We start from the raw sequence: 22541 nt of genomic DNA, 5'->3' as shown, positions 1-22541 counted from the left end.
ATAAAGGCAATCATCTCAGCAAGAATAATTTGGGTTATTAGACCAGAACAGGTGCTTGGGTCAGGACCCAAGGTCCTGACACATGGAGGAGGAATGAGAGTGAAAGAATAATTAAACTGTGAAAAAGAGACAAAGAAATCCTGAAAGTCATCTCAATTGGCACCACTGCAGTACTACAGAATATGAAACTGAGACTGTCTCGGAGAAGGACAATTTATGGAAAAAGAAATATGGACAAGATTGTGGTCAGAGTTGCCAAGATGAGAGATACCAATGGTGGTTTTTCGAAATAGGTGATATATACATAGAGTAACACTATTTGTCACACATACCGTCCACTGAATTAGAAAAATTGCAGAAATTAGTGGTTTCAGTATAGGCATGCGATTGCTAATACCGATCCTCTTCAATTCTCTGAAGTGAAATAAGAGTCGGGAACAGCCTTCATTAAATGTTTCAGTCAATTACTGTACACAGGAAGTTATGTTTCTCTGTACCTTCTAAGACAACAGCGATCTCTTCTTGACAGACAGTCTTAGAACCACAGTTATGTCTCTTAGGCCAGATGGGCACTCATGATAAACTTTTTATCGAACACTAAAAAATTCTTTGTCTTTCCCCATTGTGATCAACACCACTGACGATTACTGATCAGGAGCACTCTTAAATAGTTGCCTAGAACACATGTGGAACGTGACCAAGTATTTTGCATATATGCTGTGACATTTACATACATCTGCATAAATGTTTCTAATTCAGTGGCCAGTATGTGTATATCTACTCTCTTAAATGGAAGTTTCGAAAAATTTCTCTTAAGAGAGCCAGTTGAAAATATGCAAGCATTATGGATTCACTGTTTTTACTTTGTACAGTGTGTGAGAATTTAGAACTGGAACTTATGCATGGGGGGGGGGGGGGGGGATGAATTTCTGTGCCACTTCAAGGTCTTATGCAAACATTCATCAGAACTACTCATGTACTCAACTTCTCCCATATTTTTATTGTATTGTATGCTATTACTCAATAGGGCTTTGTTATTGGCTGATTGGTTTGCCTTTCTTTCCTTTCATGCAATTTTCATGATTTGCAGTCAGCATTCACACTTTCTGCTATTTTACTATCCCTGGAAAGACATGGCCCATGTGACATCAGCCAGGATATTTCTTCTCCTATGTACAATAGTAAAAATATTTTCCTCCAGGTAGTAGATGTAAACAGATAAGTGCTTGGGTTGACGGAATTATATTAATAACACTTATGTATGTCCCCACATACCCATAAAATTCAAACTTGTTTTAAAGATGTTTTGTTGGAAATTTTTTAATGCATAAGAGTACTTGAGGGTCAAAGCTGTATAACTGAGAGGAGACCTCCACATAGCCTTTAAAGGAATGCGGAGAACCGACCAGGGCTTCTGACCTAATGTCCAATCCTCACCTTCTCGTGGTGCACCCTGTTGGGTATCTACTTTGATACTGAACGAACGAGGATGGGCTGGAAATTTGGGATTTAGCTGACCAAATTGTATTCTTATTGGTTAAACCAAAATAAAAAATGATGGTACAACATGACAAAATTTCATGCCAGCTGGGGCTTCGCCCGGTTAAACAAGGCCCCCGTTGTTTTCGCCAGGGAACCAGGGCAAACAGCGAAAAGTCAGCTACTGGAACAAATCTGAAAACAAACCCCAACTCAACATCACCAGAGTTAAAGATCGATACTATCAACATAAGAAGCCTGAATGGCAAAGAAATGGAGCTAGCTGAGGAATTAGATAAGTACCAGATCGACATAATAGGGGTGACTGAAACAAAAAAGACCAAAACTGGTGAGATCTTTCTGAGCAATAAATACAAAATGTTATATTCAGGCAATGACAATCAAGGAAAAGAAGGAGTAGCCATAGTATTCAACACAAAATACGAGGCTAATCTTCTTGAATGGCAGTCAGTCTCAAGTAGAGTAATGTGGGCAAATATGAGAATGGGGAACTGGACAATGAGACTTATTTGTGCCTATGGTCCCACAGAAGGTTCTACTAAGGTAGAAGTGGAGGAATTTTTTGATGCTTTAGAAAAAGCAACTGACACAATGAAAAAGGAAAAGTTGGTCCTTGTTGGGGATCTAAATAGTAGAGTAGGAAATGATTGTGAGACATACAAAAATATTTTGGGAAAATTTGGAGAAAAGAGCAAAGCTAATAATAATGACAAATATCTGTTGGATTTCTGCTCAGGACATGGACTGGTTATTACTAACACCATGTTCCAACATAAAAATGTGCACAAATTCACATGGAGAGTAGAGGCTAGGAATAAGAAAAGTCTCATTGACTATGTTATTGTTGATAGTGATGTTTTCTCCCTGGTGCAGAACACCAGAGTGTACAGAGGATTTGAAATTGGAAGTGATCACTATTTAGTCTTGAGCAGGATAAAATTGAATCTCCTATTGAAAAGAATAACATGTAAGAAAGTTTTAAAGCGAATAAAAGTTGAGCAGCTCTCAGATGTGAACTGTAAACTAAAATACAGAAATATTATTGAAAAGAAAATGAAAGAGTTTGAGAACAGGAATCAAACCTTGGAGATTCAGTGGCAAACTCTGAAGGAAACATTGATTGATTCTGCCAGAGAGGCATGTGGTGAGGTTGTGTGCAAGGATAAAAAAATCAGAACTCCCTGGTGGACACAGGAAGTTAAAGAGGCAGTGAAGGAAAAGAAGAAAGCACATCAAAAAGTTCCTGGCAAATAAGTCAACTTTTACTCTTACAGAATACAGAGACAAATGTAAGAGAGCTAAACACTGTGTAAAACTAGCTAAACAAAAGTCGTGGAAGGACTTTGGCAAGAATATAGAAAATAAATATCAAGAAGGTGGCAAAATATTCTGGAGGTTACTGAAGAAGCATAGGAATGGAGGAAAGAGTGCTGTAAAAGGAGTTAGAGATGATAAAGGTGACATGAAAACAGGAGAAAAAGATATCCTTGAAGTATGGAGTAATTACTTTGAAAAACTGCTAAATGAAACAAGCAGTGATGACAGCACAGTGATAAAAAACACTGATCAGGCATGCAGTCAGGAATACATATCCATACTTGAAGTAGAAAAAGCCATCAAAGCCTTGAAATGTGGAAAGGCAGCAGGAGTAGATGATATTCGACCAGAAATGCTGAAGTATGGTGGTATGAGAGTCTTACAGTGGCTGCACTGCATAGTTCAGAAAGCCTGGACAGAGGGACGAATTCCCGATGATTGGAGTAGAGCTCTCATAGTACCCATATATAAAAAGGGAAATAAAACTGAATGTGAGAATTACAGAGGTATTTCCCTACTGAGTGCTCCTGGCAAGATCTATGCAAGTATACTTGAGAAACGGTTGAGAAGAATTGTGGAAGAAAAGCTTGGTGAAGAACAAGCTGGATTCAGGCCAAATAGAGGCTGTCAGGATCAGATCTTCACTTTACGACAAATAGTTGAGAAAGCATGGGAATATAACAAAGATCTGTATTTAAGTTTTGTCGATTTGGAAAAGGCATATGACAAGGTGCCAAGAGAGAAGCTATTCAATACGCTGCAGTTATATGGTGTCAATGGGGCATTATATCAAGCAATACTTAGTCTTTATTTGAGTTGTGAGTCAGCAGTTAGAATTGAATGAAGTACAGGAAGATGGTTTGATGTTAAATCTGGTGTGAGACAAGGATGTACATTATCCCCTCTGTTATTCATTATCTATATGGATCACATTATGAAGGAATGTGGTAATAAACCTGATATCAAAATTGGAGATGTTAATGTCAGCTCTTTCCTTTATGCGGATGATGTTATACTTCTAAATAAATCTGCTACAAGTCTGCAAGATTCTCTGACTAAATTGAATAGCTGTTGTAATAGATATGGTATGAAGGTCAGCAATAAAAAAACAAAGACAATGAAAATAGGCAGAATCATTGAAAATGTCAACTGTTTTGTGAATGGAGAACCTGTGGAAGAAGTAAAACATTTCAGCTACTTAGGCACAATTTTTACTGAAGATGGTAAACTAAATATAGAAATAGACAACAGAATCAGCAAAGCTGGTATCGTGGGAAGTCAATTGAATAAATTCATATGGAATAAGAGAGAAATTAGTCGGAACACTAAATTAGCTGTATACAAGACTGTGTTCAAACCAATTTTAACTTATGGATCTGAGAGCTGGGTCAGAAGTAAAACACTTGACCAAAGACTAGAGACCGCAGATATGAGAGTCCTGAGAAAGATTAGAGGCGTGAACAGATGGCATCAATGGCAATATCATATTAAAAATGAGGATATTAGGAAAGAACTTGACATTGTCAGCATCCAGGAATGCGTTAGCAGAGCTGATCTCAGATGGTATGGTCACTTAAATAGAATGGGAGAGGAAAGATTAGCAAAACAAGTGTTCTCTGCCAGGTTGGCAGGAAAACGACCCAGAGGAAGACCAAGATATAGGTGGATTGATACGGTACAAAGTGCCTTAGACGATAGAAATATAAGATCTGATAATGTTGGAGTCTTGACAAGTAACAGACTGATTTGGAGGAAAATTGTAGATAGGAAGTTAGTAATGATGTAATTTTTTCATGTAGTACTGTCATATCCTGTACACCCCTTGAGGGTATATGGCAGGAATTTGATGATGATGATGAAGAGTACTTGAGAATACTCAAACTCAGCAAGGAAGCCCTTAACTGCTCAAGATGCTCAAGCTTAGTAGTGAAAAGGTTACAGAGGCTAGTTTCTGCAACATAATGATTTGTTGCAGATTTGATTTCCTACACTGTGCAACTCTTGGTGATGAAGAAGGGAGAAAACATGTTATTTGAATAAAGAACAAAAGAAAGGGTCTATATCTGTATACTTGATATGTGCTTTTAAAACTATCATTCTATTCCCAGCAATCTACTTGTCTTGAAAAAATAATTTAAGTAGCATAGATTTACATAAAATTATCAAAGTTCTCAAGAGTTTTAAGAAGCTCGGTTCAATACAATCCCCCCCCCCCTCATAAAGGCTAATTTTAAATCAAGCTGTTCATTTCAGAAGCACAGGTTTAACAGAGGAAGGTAAGAGTATGAATTAATTACAGCTGATATGGGAAAGGAGACAGTGTATGCAGAGCATGTTATTGCAACACAAGATGCTCAAGATTTCTTCAATTTCTGTATGGCTAGAAATTGAAGAAATGCATGTAAAAAGTTCCTGTATTTTGTTTTTCTTACATACCTCTTCCTGCATCTTTCCAATTTCCCAACATTTCTCAACAGAGTTAATCTCATTGTATCTGCTTTAAGTTGATAAGCATATCATAGTTTCACTTGAAATTACAGTGGTTTAATTTTTATTTTGCATGTTGTGTCATGCCTACAAATTGTAAAAGAATTGGTAAGGTAGCTCCCATGATGTGGCAGGCAACCCGCTTTCCAACAAACAGGCTGTGAGTTTGAATCCCATTTTGGGCATGGATGTTTGTGACTGTCTTGCTAATTTTATGTGGGAAAGTTATCTATGACTCTACCATTTCTTCCAGCAGTCATCTCTCTTAAAACCCTACGAGATATGGAAGTGGCCATGTGGCATTCAATAAGAGATGTCGAAAAGTAAGAGCATTATTTTTAGTTCAAACAGTTACATTGTATTCTTTTATTCTTCTTCATTAACTTATACTGAATGGATTTAGTGGAAAACATATTAATCTGTTTTCCGCCAGTATGGATGCCATTTCCTCTATCACAGTCACAATTAAATTTTAATCACATTAACTGTTATGGAAATTTGGTCTTCACTATCAGTAGTCACTTTTTGATTATCCACTGATGAGCAGCCCTAGTATATATTAGAATAACAAATGCCTCTTTGCAAATTGCACGGTTAAAAGTACATCGTCATGGTTATCTTCTTGGGACTTTAAATGTGGCCACTGGACTTACAAATGAAACCAAAGTCAGTGTTAAAACATGCGGAAAAATTATCCATAACTGGAATCATTGGAAATACTAGAGAGGAAATGCTATCTGCATTGAAAATTGTCATAATTTTAATAAAAACACATCTGCCACCACTCTTGTTTTTTTATTAAAATTATGACAATTTTCAATGCAGATAGCATTCTCTATTACAATCAATAAGTCACAAGGACAGAATATACTGAATGAAACCTGAAACTATATGTAACAGCAACAGCTCTATATGGTTGGTGCTATCCCACTCTTGGAAATGTGAAAGCAACTGTGCAGATAGAAGCAGAAATCAAACCAAGTGTCTTAAGAAAGCTTACTGCAAGAAACGTATAGCTAACTCCCATCAGGGCAAATTCAGTGATAAAAGGAATAGTTTGTTACAGTGGAAGGTTCGTAGTGACTTTTAGCATAAATGAGATTAACTAGCTCTTTCTTTGATAGTTTTTTATGACGAGTTTCCTTGTCATAACTAATCACAAATTCTGAATTTAATATAGCTAAAGAAAAAAAAAATTGCTACTACTTTTGTAATGCATTAAAAAAATTTAATGTATTTGTGCTACATCACAAATTAATATTAAATAATTATAGTTATCACACATTATTTGAATTAGTAGAGGGCAAAGAAATAGTTTCACAGAATGGAAGATTTCCTATAGTAAATTTCCTTTAGAACAGCACTGATACTATGGAGCTTTATCTGGGACTTTCTTGTTTGTCACAATGACAGATAACAGTAATATTTAATAAATCAGTTCTTGAAACTTTACCTGAAATGTCTGTGTATCTGAAGCAGCAATGAAATAGCCTGAAGATTTTCTTAGGGATTTCAAATCAAACACAAATCCAGATTCCAGATCTGTGATTGTACACTGGTTTCTTCTCTCCAAAATTTCTAAAGGACAAGCAGCTCGTGTTGACCAAAGAAAAGAATACCTACAATTTCCATCTTGTCCTAAAAATTTAATTCCTTCTGCCTGTTTAAAAAAAAAAATATATATATATATATATATATTTATACACACACACACATATATATAATAACAATATAATTCATCCCAAGCTATTATTCAAACTAGTGATAAAACATGGCAATTGGATTTTGAAAAAATCCATTTATAATTATTATAAATGTTAGTCTGGTTGGGTGAATAGAGTCTTTGCTTTTTAACAAACAGGCTGTGGGGGGTTTGAATCTTACTGTATGGCAATGTGTATAGATGTTACAAAAACGTTTAATTTTCTTGACCAAAAAAGCTCTGAAAAAACTTTTATTGGGATTATATTGATCAAGTGCATATAATAAACAACTAAGTTATACCAACTAGTTTCAACAACTAAGTCTGTTGGCATATTCAGGGTACATAACTGATGTACAGCACTAAAAAGTAAAAAACTGTTACAAACTATAATCAACCGATTCCAATTATATTAAACAAAGAACAGAGAGCGTACAATACATTCATAGAGCATGGATGATATCACTTGTTGTTATTTAGGAACGTTCTATAGTTGGCACTATAATTCAGTTCTGGCGAATTGAAGGATCTGATAAGGGTCTTCCAGATCACGGGCAAGATTAGTCCTTGGTTCCTGTTAAACCCACAGAAACGATTAGACAATTCTTAAGATCTCCAAAAGATAGCCATCCTTTCTCCAAATATGCTGGAGTTTATAACATACCATGCTCGTGCGGCTTGAATTACATCTGCCAAAGTTCAAGGAGCCTTGAAATTAGGCAAAAAGAACACATAGGTGACATCAATAATAACAGAGAAGAAAAATCGAGGTTAGCTTTTCATTTCTCAAGAATGAACCATACCATAGAGTGGGATATAAGCACAATTCCTTACATGGAGGAGGACTCCCACTCCCGAATTTTTAAGGAGGCCACAACAGTTGCCCGCCGTATACAAAACCTTAACAGGAACCAAGGACTAATCTTGCCTGTGATCTGAAAGACCCTTATCAGATCCTTCAACTTGCCAGAACTGAATTATAGTGCCAACTATAGAACGTTCCTAAATAACAACAAGTGATATCATCCACGCTCTATGAATGTATTGTATGCTCTCTGTTCTTTGTTTAATATAATTGGAATCGGTTGATTATAGTTTGTAACAGTTTTTTACTTTTTAGTGCCACATCAGTTATGTACCCTGAAGATGCCAACAGACTTAGTTGGTGAAACTATAGTTCGCCCACCGATTTGAGGTCCCTCGAAACTACTGCGCATGTCAGAAAAAGGAGAGTCCATTCTGATAATAGGGTAATCGGTCTGTCTTCTGGGAGGTAATAATAAACAAACTGAGTTTGTTTATTATTACAGGTCGGAAAATTTAGCTTTTCTTTTACGAACATTGTTGTTTTTAAAGTGTAACTATTTTGCTTGTATAACAGTTGGAAAAATGTACATAGAGTGTTAATACGTGCAAATACTGCATTCTACATAAAACAATGTCACTTCGCTCCATGATAAGTTTCCTTTTATTCTGGGACTTTTTAAAACAAAATCCGATTTCATGAAGTATTTTCCTTAAAGTTTCTCTTTTCCAAGGAAAATTAATTTTTTCTTTAAGCACAGGAATCAATTTCGGAACAGTTGACACTCTTTTCTCGACCACGTAAAATTCGTGAATAGCTCTTCTTATAACGTCTACATCAAAATCATTCAAAGCTACGGTTTCGATGGTTTTACTCTGGCGCTTTTTTTTTTTTTTTTTTTTTTTAGGAGATTTAAATTTTGGCTTACCTTCACCTTTTGATTCCCTACGAATTCTTTTAACAGTCGACCCCGATACGCCCGCAATTGCACTTGCACGTTTTATGACTTGAGAAAGGGGAACAAGAAGACGGCCTTCTGACGATTCTTTTTCGCAGAATGTCAGCACATTATTCAATATTCTTTTGCAAGAGCTACTGAAACGTGTAACAATAGAACTTGTTGACTGTACTGGATCTGTACTGTACTGGACTGTACTGGATCCATCATACAAATTAATAATAAAAAAATAATGCAAAAAGAGAACAACAAAAATCAAGCTAGTACTAGTACAGTGACAGACAAGAAAGCACGTGATTTCGCATGTTGGCGACCAATTCGTACATCCTTCGTTTCTTTCTCCCCTTCAGCATGAATCGACTATTCTTGGCACAAATCCAACAAGGAATCTAGAAATGGTGGGTGAACTATAGTTGGTATAACTTAGTTGTTTATTATATGCACTTGATCAATATAATCCCAATAAAAGTTTTTCCATTTGTATAGAGTTAAAGTGACAGACTATTTTCATAATTCAGTATAACACCAAGTAATTACACCATGAAAACACTGAAAATGAGACAAAAGTTTTGAAAGCAAGTGGAGAACCAGTCATTACAAAGTAAAATTAAAATTACTTAGAATAAGTAATATAAGTTCAAGCAGATGATAGTTATTGAAATTTTATTCACTTGGTTATAGATAAATTAAAGATGATTATTATTATTATTATTATTATTACTTGAAACCTCCAGAGAGTCCCAGACTCATCGAGAGAGGGCACCTACTCTACAACTCTCCGTCTCCTCCACTCAATCCACAAACTACAGCGAACCACATCATCTACACTAATACCATCTACTGTCCACCACCACCACCACCACCACCACTAGTATTTTTCACAGACAATCACAAACATCCATCCACATGGCAGGATTCAAACCCGCAGCCTTTTGGCTGGAGAGCAGATAAGCTAACCACTCAGCCAACTAGGCCAGCTAAGATATATTCTTGTTTAATCTTTTATCCAATATTCATGACTAAGCTAGCTGTCTAGAGAAGCTAATGACATATTAATGGCCTTAGTACCCATAATGCAAAGCACACATCCTTTCGGATGTGTATAATGCTATGCATTGTGGGAAGGACCACTTACTAGACTAGTTTTGACTAGACTAGTTTTGACCTTTGAGGTCTCATTAGTGCCTTTCCCATAATGCACAGCATTACAGGAAGGGACACTGATGAGTACACTCTCAAAAGTGCATAGTACAGTGTGTATGTGTGTTGGGGCCAAATCCAAAATCCGGTCAGTTCACAAAATGACCAAAACAATTAGCCAAAGTCTGAAAATAAGAAGCATGTCACATCTATTTTTATCATTTTGGACCCTGGCCAGCCAATTCTAGTAATGGACAGAGACTGTTAGCCAAAGTGAGAATTCGTTGACCTCTTTTTATATGAAACTATACCTGTACTTATTACAATATGACAATTTTGATGAATACTTTTTTAAATGAAACTATATTTGTTTACAACTTTTCAAATAAATTCTACAGTTTTCTTGTCCACCACTAACTAACTGGATGTCGATGCTTCTCATGGATCTTTCTCTGCACACTAACTCCAGTTTTATAAACTTCTCATGATGAGAGAAAATTTACTTCTCTCAGAAAATAAAACAAACATTTTTGAAGCATGCCATGCTCTGTCACTAGCTTGTAAAAACCATCTTCGACTCTCATAACCAACCATACTTCTTGGATCACTGTGGCCTCTGTTAACATCAGGTATGCAGACTGAACAATGTCGACTGGTGGCCACTTGACATCAGATTTTTTAAAAATTTTTATAACTTGAATTTGAAAAACAGTGTGAGCTAATCATGTGGAAAGGCACATGTGTTCGTCACACATGTTGAATTGGATTTTAACAGAATTGATGCGAACATGGATGATAAGAAAATAACTATTTATTAACTTAAAAGCTAATATTTTGCTGATATTATATCCAGCATCTTCAGAGCACACAAACAAAGTTTGTTACAACAGCAAGACAACCACAATCACAGCTTGCAACACAAGACTAAAGTCCTAATTAGGCGCCATCTAAGTTTTTTTTTAAAAAAAAAGACATAGTCCAGAGTTTTGAAAAATAGTAGTCCAAAGTTTTGAAAAATAGTAGTCCAAAGTTTTGAAAAAAAAATAAATAAATAATTAATTTGGTCTTAGGATGACTGTCTCCTAAATCTTTGGTAGATTTATACAGCCATACTTGTTGAGGTTTGGAGTATGTTTTAAGGCTTCTGTTGATTCCAGGAAAAACCTCTCTGACTTGTAGAAGCTTCTGTGCAGTACTTTTGTTTTTTTCCAATTGACTCGTGTGCAAGGGTATCCAATGCATGGTCTGCCAGACCCGACTTGCCATAGCGAAAGTGCGGGATATATTTTTTGTGTTCACTGAGGCGGATGTCCACAGTTCTTCCTGTTTGTCCGTAGTAAGCTCGATGACATGAACAGGGCACTTCATAGACTCCTGGATGTGATAAAGGAGTGAATCTGTCCTTAGGTGAACAGACGAGAGTTGCCAATTTCACAGAAGGTTTAAATATGGTGCACAGTTGGTGTTTGTTAAGCACCCTAGATATCTTTTCAGATGTGCCTTTAATGTATGGGATGGTGATAGTTTTGTTGTAGTTTTCTGTGGTAGATAGTGTGTGGGGGGGGGGGGGGATTTTGGGGTAGCATTTAGTATTTTATCTATCTTATAGGGGTTATAGCCATTGGTCAGGAAGGTGCGATGCAGGTGAGAAAGTTCAGCAGTGAGAGCAACATCATTGGAACAAATTGCTCTAGCTCTACGGGTTAGTGTTTTTTAAGATACCATATTGTTGAGACGGGTGATGGTGTGATTGTTTGTATAAATATCTTCCTGTATGTGTGGGTTTTCTATAAACCAAGAATAATAAGGAACCTTCTGGAAGACGTGTGATCGGTGTGTCCAGGAAGGGCAGGCAGTCATTGGCTTCTAGTTCCATTGTAAAGTGGATTTTAGGGTGCTGGCTATTTAGATGCACTAAAAATGTATTTAATGTGTCTGGGCCATGTGGCCAAATAGCAAACATATCATCAACATAGCGTAGCCAGAGACTGGGTTTGAGAGAGGCTGTGTTGATAGCTAACTTTTCCAGATGTTCTATGTAGAAGTTGGCTAAGGGGGGTAGAAAAGGGGAGGGTATATCCCCCCTTTCTACCCCCTTAATGGTAGATTCGTAAATAATGAGGTGATATCAAAACTCACCATTAAGTCTGAACTACTTAAGGTGTGGTTTTCTAAAATACTTTTTAGGTGGGTAGAATTTTTAACAAAAGAGGGAGAATTGTTTGTGCAAGTGGCTAGTAGTTTGGCTAAATGTTTAGCTAGATATGTTGGACTGTTTATGTTGGACTGTTTATACTATCTACAATAGGGCATAAAGGTGTACCTTGTTTGTGAATTTTTGGAGCTCCATATATCCTGGGTGTTTTAACGTGAAAGGGTTTGAGTTTGTCAACTATTTGTTTTGGCCAGGAAGTGACTTTGTTTAATAACTTGCACACCTTATTCTTTTGTGCATTTTTTTTTTTAAAACTTAGATGGCGCCTAATTAGGACTTGAGTCTTGCGTCGCATGCTGCAATTACTTATACTAGTCCCATTGTTACAACAGATTGTGGCTGTCTCGCTGTTGTAACAAACTTTGTTTGTGTGCTCCGAAGATGCTGGATATAATACCAGCGAAATATTAGCTTTTAAGTTGATAAGTAGTTATTTTCTTATCAATATGTTCACATCAATACTGTTAAAATCCAATTCAACAAGTGTGAGCTAATGTTCCTTTACTATGAATTATTTCTTTGTTTTTAAAGACAATGCATATTTCAGAGTTTGGCTAGGTGTGATTGGCCAAATCCCGAACTGGCCAGACAAGCCTGAAGAAACATTAACTGGGACCACTAAGGGCAGGGATGTGCAATATACAGCTTATCCCTGTCAAGTCAACTCCATCTTCCTGTGGTGTAGCCTGTTTCCACAAAAGAGACTTTGGCATTTGTGGTGAGCATTCCCACTACAAAAGGATATCTTCCTAATTGGAGGAAATGCCAACTAGAACACACTAGGTGGTAAATGACATTCATCATCTGATGAAATGCTACCACCACCACCCTGCTTATTCCTGAAGTGGCGAATGCTACATTTGGCCTTCAGAGCAGTGGTTCTGGCTTCCACCCACTCCCTTCTCCATGCAATGCAAGTGATACCCTTCAAGGACATAACATACTTGAAAATGAAAAAAGAAACAGACAAAAAATGATGGCAACACTGTGAACATAATAAATCTCCTTCAACAGAGATTTATTATGTTCTAAACAATTTATTATAAATGGAGGTTTGTTTTGAATTTTTTTACAACCAGTTAATGCAAACAATTCAAAACAAACACAATATTCCAAACTTATCAGGATCCCTACCAAAAAAAAAAAAATCATTTCCACATCTACTTCACAAACATTCACAGCATAAACAACATTCATCAGCACTTACAAATTACAGCGACATCAACCGCAATTCATCTTCAATGTTCAAATTATACCCTTCATGATTCATTTTGCCACAAAGGCGCAATGTTAAAAAGGTGCCTTTGTACATTCTAATATTGCTTGCTAGAAAATGCCAAATTTAGAATTCCCTGCTCTCAACCTCCTCTGTTTGAACATTTCCATGCCCCACTTGGTAACATTCATTTGCTGCATTTATCGGTCCCTAAACTATGAAAACCACAAAGACCTCTTCACCTTCCTCTCAATGAAATTCAACCATCTACAATCCAGCTACTCAAAATGTGAAGTCACTATCCTAGATGCAGTGGCATAGCTAGAGCTTTTTGCTGCCAGGGGAGATCCCCTGAGTTTGCTGCCCCGTCAATACACGTCAAAAATTCTACAAAAAGTCAAAACAACACATGGGGAAATAAATTAAAACACTATGTTTATTTTGAAGTAAAACTTTAATTCCAACATTCTAAAATGTTATTTTTCTTGCTTTTCTGTTAGCAAAATCGATGACATTTAGAAGTCTATTTCATCACTCAGTTGCTGTTCTGTAGACAGTATGGCAAGATTTCTTAAACATAAGGTACTCACTGTAGTTCTTAGGAAATTATTAATCAATTTTACTTTAGAAAAACTCCTCTCACAACTAACAACACTTACAGTAATTGTGAGGAAAATTTGTAGTAGTATTGCAATATTTGGAACTGAGTTCTCGAGACTGTATTTTAGAATAAATTGCAAAAGTTCAAGAGGATCATCCGTCCACATCTCTATTTCTTCTTGCATAGCAGCAACAGAAATAAAGCTTTGAAGTCTTTTTCTCTCAACGAGGAACTCTTCTTTATTAATGTCATCAAGATCATAATTCAGTTGACATTCATATTTATCATTCAAAAGATTCGATGGAGTAAGGAAGGCATATTTTTCAGCAAGAACATGAAGCTGTTGAAATGATGGGGATGATTTCTTAGATCACTCTGTCCAGTGAAAACAACATTTCTCTCTGCAACTCAACTTTGTATGACAATTCAGCATCTCGTGATTCTTCACCTGCCATCAGTTTCTTCTTTCTACATTGATGATCCATGACTATCCCAAGATCATCACCCCCCCCCCACAAAAAAAAATTCTATAAACTTGTTCTGAATAGTAGGCAAAATTTAGCAAACTTTTTTCCCAGCTTGATTCTTAGAATATGTTCACATAGCACTGAATCGTATTTCGCTAACAAATGAACTAATTCTAAAAAATTTCCTCTATTTCCCATTAATTCAGGTTCATCATCAGTCTCATAATGATTTCCTCTTCAGTGACCCCATAAAGCCAAATTTTGTGTAGCTAGGAATCTAATGATATCCAGCAATCTTGAAAATATCTCCTTCCACTTCTCTTCATTTTCAACTTGTTCCTTTTTATCGATTGTTGCTCCACATCGGATTCTAATTTCCAACTCCTTCCATTGCTTGAAAGATCGAACATGGGCCACACTAGATTCATGGTCAAATATATTTGAAAAAACCATTCACGTGCAAGTTTTCTGTTTTGTTCTTTGATTGACGCACTCTCACAAATCACTTCACCAAAATCAGAATCTAGATGTTGAACCACAGATGCATCAATAAGATCTGTGTGTCATTGTTAATCCTACTTGACCAAAGACCAGTATCTTTTAAGTCAACAGTTGGAATTTTTTTCTTCGTTACACTGCTTATCGCTTGTTGAAGTTGAAGAATCACTTGACTTTGACGATGGTTTGAATTCAGAAATTGTTTCAGCAATAGTAGTAGTAGCTTTGCAACTGAGGTATTTCAGTAGTGCACCTTCATTCTTTTTTAATTCTTCCTCCCTAGCCTTCTTCTTTTTTCTAAAGGCTGCACCACTTTCTTTTATTCGCTTCATCTTAAGTAAGACTGAAAGAATAATAAGAAAAAGAAAGTTGAAAGTTTATTTTTCACTTGGTCAGACTATAATAAATTTAGTTTAATCCTTTATCCAAGTGTGTGCAAACAAAGTTTGCACCTGAAAGTATCTTCAGGACTGGGGTAAAGTGGTACAACACCGGGCAACTCCTTGCAAAGGTGGAGCAAGCTACCAACACTCCTATCTCAGTATCTCCCATAATGCAAAACACATCTCCTTGCGGATATGTATAATGTTATGTATTAAGGGAAGAGCCACTACTACCCAGACTAGTTTCGACCTTTATTGAGGTCTCTTCAGTGGGAGCCAGGCCCAAGTGGAGATACCAAGGCAGAAGCATTAGCAAGGTCATCTCCTCCTATAGGAGCTGCCAAATGGTGTGCCACCTTTTTATTAAATTACTCTGGATTTAGAGAAAGATGTTGAAAGTTTATTTTTCATTTCGTCAGACTATAATAAATTTAGTTTAATCCTTTATCCAAGTGTGTGCAAACAAAATTTATTAAAGAAAAAGAAAGATATTCATAACTAATAAATAAATAAATAAGGAATAACAGGCATAAACAAATCCCTTTTAAAATGTTAGTTTGTGTAGTCTGCATGCCTAAAAAACCTAAAAATCACAAAGATATTGCACGTACTTAACGAGATCAAATTATAGCAATTTGAGGCTTAGTCACCATCACCACTCATCAGACTAGTGGGCGTTTTTGCCACAGCTCCCTGATCGCCATAAATAAGCAGTATGAAATATTTGTTTAAATCTAGACTCAACATACATAAACAATACAATAAATATTTTTTCAATGGTTTCAATAATGACCCAATGGATATAAATGTGTAACAGATTAAAAAAAAAAAAAGCTAATGATGAATCAGGCATTTTAACATTTTTTAGGGTAAAAACGGAATCATGCTTGTTAATTTTTATACAGTGCATAAACACATCGAAAGGGTTAAGCAAAAACCCTAATATAATAGGGGTCCACAGAAATATTATTACCGGGACACTAAAATCCTGTCAATGGCCTTAGTTATACACAAAATTAGAAGGGAAAAAAAATACGTTTTCGCAAATGTGTACTGACTGCAGTGCCACTGCTGAGGCGCAGCCGCCCTGGTATAAGCAATAAACCGATAAAGCAATTGCTGTGCATGCGCTTTATTGTTTTATTTTTAAGAATTTGAATTAGAATATGATAGGAAAATGTAATGGTTTTGTTATATTTATGTTTTATTTATTTTAGTTTTAAGTATAGTTGTTAAAAACTAATTATTAAGTAATAAAAATTATTAAGTTAACATAAAGAATCGTCAAAAAATAAAATTGTGTCTCACGTGAAAATCCCCCAAAAAAGTGCTGCCCAGGACAGACTGCCTTCTAGCTACGCCACTGCCTAGGTGACTTGAATGTCCACAACTCGAACTTGCTCTCTTTCTCCAATGCTAAAGTTCAAGCTGGACATGATGTGGAAGTCTTTGCTATAAGCAACGATCTAACACAAATCGTGCAGCTACATACTCAAATTCCAGATAATTCCCTCCACTCTCCCAATACCCTTCATCTTTTTTAAACCAATTCTCCTTCTAGGCACACTGTAGGAGTTACCGCTCCTCTCAGCAACTCAGGCCATAATCTAGTGCAAGTTTCCAGTCTCATAGAATGCCCTCCTCTGACTACACCTAACCTCATGTTCTCTGGCACTACAAAGTGAGATGATTTCTGGAACTACTACTACTACTCTTCTTTCCTATAGCATGACTATTGCTTCCCCCTCTTCTGATCCAGAAACTTGAACTGAGTGAGTCACAGAAATCAACCTCAGTGGCATAAAGGCATTCATCCCTCATTCCATCCAAAATTCCCATCCATTTTCCAAGCCTTGGTTCAACAACAGAAGATGTATGAAAGCAGTCAAAGAAAAAAAACTTACCACAGGTGGCTTGCATCAAGACCCTCAAGTTTCATACTCAGCCTATGCAAAAGCAAGCAATAAATGTAAATCAACTATCAGCAAATCCAATTTCATAAAAGCCACTAACAAAAAACTCATATCTTGTCCAAATGGTAGCCATGTCCTCTGGTCCCTTGCAAAAGCCATTGGATGCAACTTCTGCTCACCTTTTTCCCATCTAGATAGCACCACTGTTACAGCACTCAAAGAAAAAGCTGACCTACTAGCATCACTCTTTTCCTCTAACTCCTGCATAGACAACAAAGAGAAATCACTTCATTCCATACCAGCAACTGAGTATCATATGCCTCTTGTAGAAATAGGAATAAAAATATTAAACAACTTGAACACTACAAAATCGTCTGGTCCCGATGCATCTCTTCTACTGTACTCAAATGTGCTCCAGAGACAACATCTGTCATCTTCTGTACTCAGCTAGCACCTATTTCATCTCATGGAAATTAACATATATCCAACCCATTCCAAAAAAAGTAGACAAAAGCTTACCGTCCAACTACTCACCAATTGCCATCACTGCAATCCTCTCCAAAATAAGAGAGAAAGTTATCAGGTGGTCAACTTCTTCACTACCTAGCTCACTTAATAAGAAACCACCAGCATGAATTCTGCCAATCCAGATCAACAGCTGATATCTTAACCTCATCACTCACCACTGGACATGTGCCATGGAAAGGTTCGGAGAAACGTGTGCTGTTGAACTTCACATTTCCAAGGCTTTCAATCATGTTTGCCATAAAGTCCTGCTTTGCAAACTGCCTTCCTTAAGTCTATCTGCCAACCCTCTGTAATTGGACAGCAAGCTTTCTCTCTGGTCGTTCAGTGCGTGTCATGGTAGATCAGCACCCTCTCTTCAAACTTTGCCACCAATGCAGGAGTACCTCAGGGCTCTGTTCTATCAAAACTATGGATAGGATTTATAGTAACTGAGAGTAGGTCATATATGTATAAGAGAAAGAGAATAGCTTTGCCGATGAAAGCACTCTCCACTCATCCTACTCCTTTGACAAACCGTGTTGTTTCATATTGCACTATCACAACATTATTAATCTCCTCAAGTTATCTCTTCATTCTGTGTACCATCCACCATAAATAAATAAGGAAAACATTTCATGAGACCAACTGCAGAAGGGATTGGCTCCCCTACTTAAAATATCTGACCTAATTATTAAAAGCTTTAAGAAGTTCTACTAACTCCTACAATAAGAATTCTGAACCTTTTTATCCATAATTAAAAACATAGATCTGTAAATAAATGAAATCATGGCCAGTTTTGATATCACTTCCCTCTCCTAATTTACCAAGCCATAGCTCTTTTAGAAGGTAAATTGTCTAGAAAAGCTATGATACTCTTGATTCATTGCATAGATTCAGATTACTTCCTATTCATAAAAAATCATTATGAACAGAACTTTGACTTAGTCACAGGCAACCCTCTGTTACCTGTACTGGCAAATATATAGTTGGAAGCCTTCAAAGAAAAAGCCATAAATACTTTTTCTTCAAAACCATGAATATCTCTCTTCTCTGTGGAAGAGATATGTTGATGATGTTTTCTTGATTTGGATCCATGGTCCTCAAGGGTTATTGAATCTTCTCAACAAACAATGCACACGAATAAAATTTCTTGTGGAGCTAGAACAGTTCCTTTCCTTTTCTGGATGTGAAATGAACTCATTTTTCAGAAAAACTGAATATCTCTATTTACAGAAAACCTATACATACTAACAAATATCTTCATGCTCAGTCTCATCATTACCCACCCAGCCTAGTATTATTTCTACTTGGGGAACCCATGTGCGAACAGTGATCAGCAAAATTTGATGATCATCAAAAAATTAAAACGGCTTTAATGATTTTTCAAAGGAATAGTTATTGTAAACAGACTATTTCTACTCTCCGGTTTAATGCAATTGCATGTCATGTCAAAGATAATAATGATGTGAAAAGTTTTATTTCTGTTCCGTATATCAGCTCCATTTCAATAAAGTTAGCAAAAATTCTCAAGAAATCTAAGATCTGTATTCATTCACTCCCCTAACCAAGTTTTGATGCAGGCTTCACCTGGCAAAACCAAAACAGAACTTAAAGTATTCAGGTGTATACACTTTAGTGGCTGCAATTCTCTATATATCAGGTAAACACCAAATCAACTGAGCTCTGTATAGAAGAGCATATTAGATATATCAACTTGGGTATAACTAGGGCCTTGGCTCTATCCATTCATGTTCTTAATTCTGCTGATCCCGGTGACAACCAATCCACTACACGCCAAGTGAATTGGGACAGATTGGAAATCATATATAAATGTTATGATGCACTTAAATTTAAGGAAAATTTAAGGATCAACAGCAATTGTTCTCAACTCTGTCTGCCTTAATGTGAATCTCTGCTACAATCTGTGTGATTGTTGAGAGTTTATTTTTTACTTGGTTAGACTATAATAAGTTTAGTTTAATCCTTTATCCAAGTGTGAGCAAACAAAGTTTGCACCTGAAAGTATCTTCAGGACTGAGCTTACTTTCAGGTGCAAACTTTGTTTGCTCACACTTGGATAAAGGATTAAACTAAACTTATTATAGTCTAACCAAGTGAAAAATAAACTCTCAACATCTTTCTCTGAATCCAGAGTAATTTAGTAATAAGGTTGTACACCTTTTGGCAACTCCTATAGGTGGGGATAACCTTTCATTGCGTCTACCTTGGTGTCTCCAGTACTGGGTCTGGTTCCCACTGACAAGACCTCAATCAAGGTTTGAAACCTGTCTGGGTAGTGGCCCTTGCCTTAATGCATAGCATTACACATACCCGCAAGGAGATGTGCTTTGCATTATGGGAGATACTGAGATAGGAGTGATGATAGCTTTCTCCACCTTTGCCACGAATTGCCTTGGTGTTGCACCACCTTAGTCCTGAAGATACTTTCAGGTGCAAACTTTGTTTGCTCACACTTGGATAAAGGATTAAACTAAACTTATCATAACCTGTGTGATTGTTACTATTCAGCAATGCCATACACAATACCACAACTTCATTCACAAACACAGCAACTGCAATTACATCACAAATTCCTTCCAATGTTAGCAATCTATTTTTCATTATTACTATTACAGTTGTATCCCAAGTTTTTATGTGTTTCTGATTTTTTCATTTCTATATTAAGCATCAGGTAAAGTCTTCTAGCAAGATGAAATTAGTAGTGCCTTTTCAGTAATAAATAGTACTTTTTTTATTATTATTATTATTATCATCTCTCAGCTTTAGAGTCATGTAAGTTTTTAAAAAGCACATGGCAGCCATGAAATCCTGTTTCAAATGTTTCATATATATGTGCATGTATATGCATGCATGCAGGTACGCACACACATTTAAAAAAAAAAATCATCTTCCAATTAATGTGTCAGCCTCAATGGCCTATCATAATCATCACAAAACTTGGCTTCATACAAACTTCATTCCTCTTATGATTGCATGGTTTTTATGTTTTGCAGAATGAAAAACTGGGTTTCTAAGAGGAAATTCTGCTATCAGCATAACAGATCATTTAACTCATCTTCACTTGAAAAATTACAAAATCACAGAATTACAAAGTATATTATACATGACAAGAAATTATATTCTTGTTTTGATCCTTTACTCAAACATAAGCAGCAAACAAATTGCATGTGAAGTAATGTGTCATAATATGTTTGCCTTGGTATCACATAATGCAAACACATTATGGGAAAGTCATTATACAGACAAGTTTTCACTTTGGTATCTCCTTGGGTATAGCTCCGACTTTCTTGAGTCTTACCACACTGGTAAGACTCAAGAAAGGTCAAAAAGAATTACATCAAGCATATGCTTTCTTGTCATGTATAGTATATTCTTATGAAGTTCTTTATCTCCTAAATGGGGTTTAAACAAGGTTTCCAATCAAAGTGATCATAGTTACTAAATCAATCCAATATAGAGGTTCTTTAAATTTCAAGTTGTTGTTTTTTTTTTTTAAATTTTAAACCAGCAAAATAAGTATTGTGAAATATTCATAGTACTAACACCAATTTCCAGATATGTACCCACAAATGATGTATAGAATAGTATGATAGTCTTACATGATTAAGTTTACAATGCTAATCTTCTGTCAACAATTTTCCTTCAAACTAGTCTATCACTTGTCAGCACTCCAATATTGTCCATCCTATATTTTTGTCTTCTAAGGCACATCTGACTCCATCAATCTACCTAGATCTTGGACTTCCTCTGAGACTTTTCCTACCATCTTGGAAATTGAACATGATTTGCTAACCTGTCCTCTTCCATTCTGTTTAACTGAATATACAATTGTGGATCATCTATGTTCAACACATTTTTTAATGCTAAAAACATCAAATTTCTTCATTTTTAATGATTCTTAAACAGATGTCATCTTAATTCCTCCAATTTTTCTCAAACCTCTCATATTTATAGCCTAGTCTTTATTTCTAACCCAACTCTTAGATAGTGTTTTGAGTGATTTCACTCTCATTCTATACAAATATACAATTGATCCTTGAATAACATCCCCCCCCCAACGCAGTCGAAAATCTGCATATAACTTTTGACTCCCTAAGAAATTAACTACTAATAGCCTACTATTGACCGAAAGGCCCTACCGATAACAAACAGTCGATTAAGACATATTTTTATGTTATATATATTACTTATTCTTACAATAAAATAAGCTAGGCAAAAGAAAATGTTGAGAAAATCATAAGGAAGAGAAAATACATTTACAGTACTGTACTGCATTCATTGATACCGTAAGTTAAGTCATCTGTTTACAAGACGAATCGTCTGTCTGTCAGTACCTACATCAATATCGTCTTGTATGATACAAAACACTGCAATGTTACACGTATTACTAACACTAGACATCAAAAATTAAAAGACACTGTAAAAAAGAAATTCATATTAATTTACAGGTATAACGATTCAAGCACTGATAATGAAGAAGCAACAGTATGACTGCTTTATGGTAGCCTAGTGTAATCGATATGATTGCTTTATGGTAGCTTAGTGTAATCGATATGATTGCTTTATGGTAGCCTAGTGTAATTAATATGATTGCTTCACAGTAGCCTAGTTTATCACTAATGAATGAATCATCATAAAATTTTTATTTTTATGCTAATTATTATTTAAATTTAAGTAATTAATGAATAACAGTTAATTTTATGCAGTATGATTTAATACTGCATCTTTGCATTTGTCTACGTCTCTTGGCTGCAAACTGCACCATGTAAATGTTTGTGTGCATAAGTTTTGATAAATTGTAACTTTTTATA

At 36.0% G+C, this 22541-nt stretch overlaps 1 protein-coding gene across 2 annotated transcripts in view; it reads right to left on the bottom strand.

The window, feature by feature from the left end:
- Lerp (lysosomal enzyme receptor protein) overlaps window positions 1-22541 on the bottom strand; it is a 514158-nt gene that overhangs the window by 301665 nt on the left and 189952 nt on the right. For both annotated transcript variants that reach the window (XM_090408956.1, XM_090408955.1), the window contains exon 16: window positions 6758-6964. In XM_090408956.1, coding sequence (XP_090265082.1) covers window positions 6758-6964 — 207 coding nt within the window. The remainder of the gene's footprint in view (window positions 1-6757; window positions 6965-22541) is intronic.

The sequence above is a fragment of the Typopeltis vanoorti genome, chromosome 19 (assembly GCF_054136105.1).
Source record: "Typopeltis vanoorti isolate ZY-2024b chromosome 19, IOZ_Tvanoo_1.0, whole genome shotgun sequence".
NCBI lineage: Eukaryota > Metazoa > Arthropoda > Arachnida > Uropygi > Thelyphonidae > Typopeltis > Typopeltis vanoorti.
The sequence above is the reverse complement of the archived record's forward strand: the minus strand, read 5'-3'. Positions and strand labels throughout refer to the sequence as shown.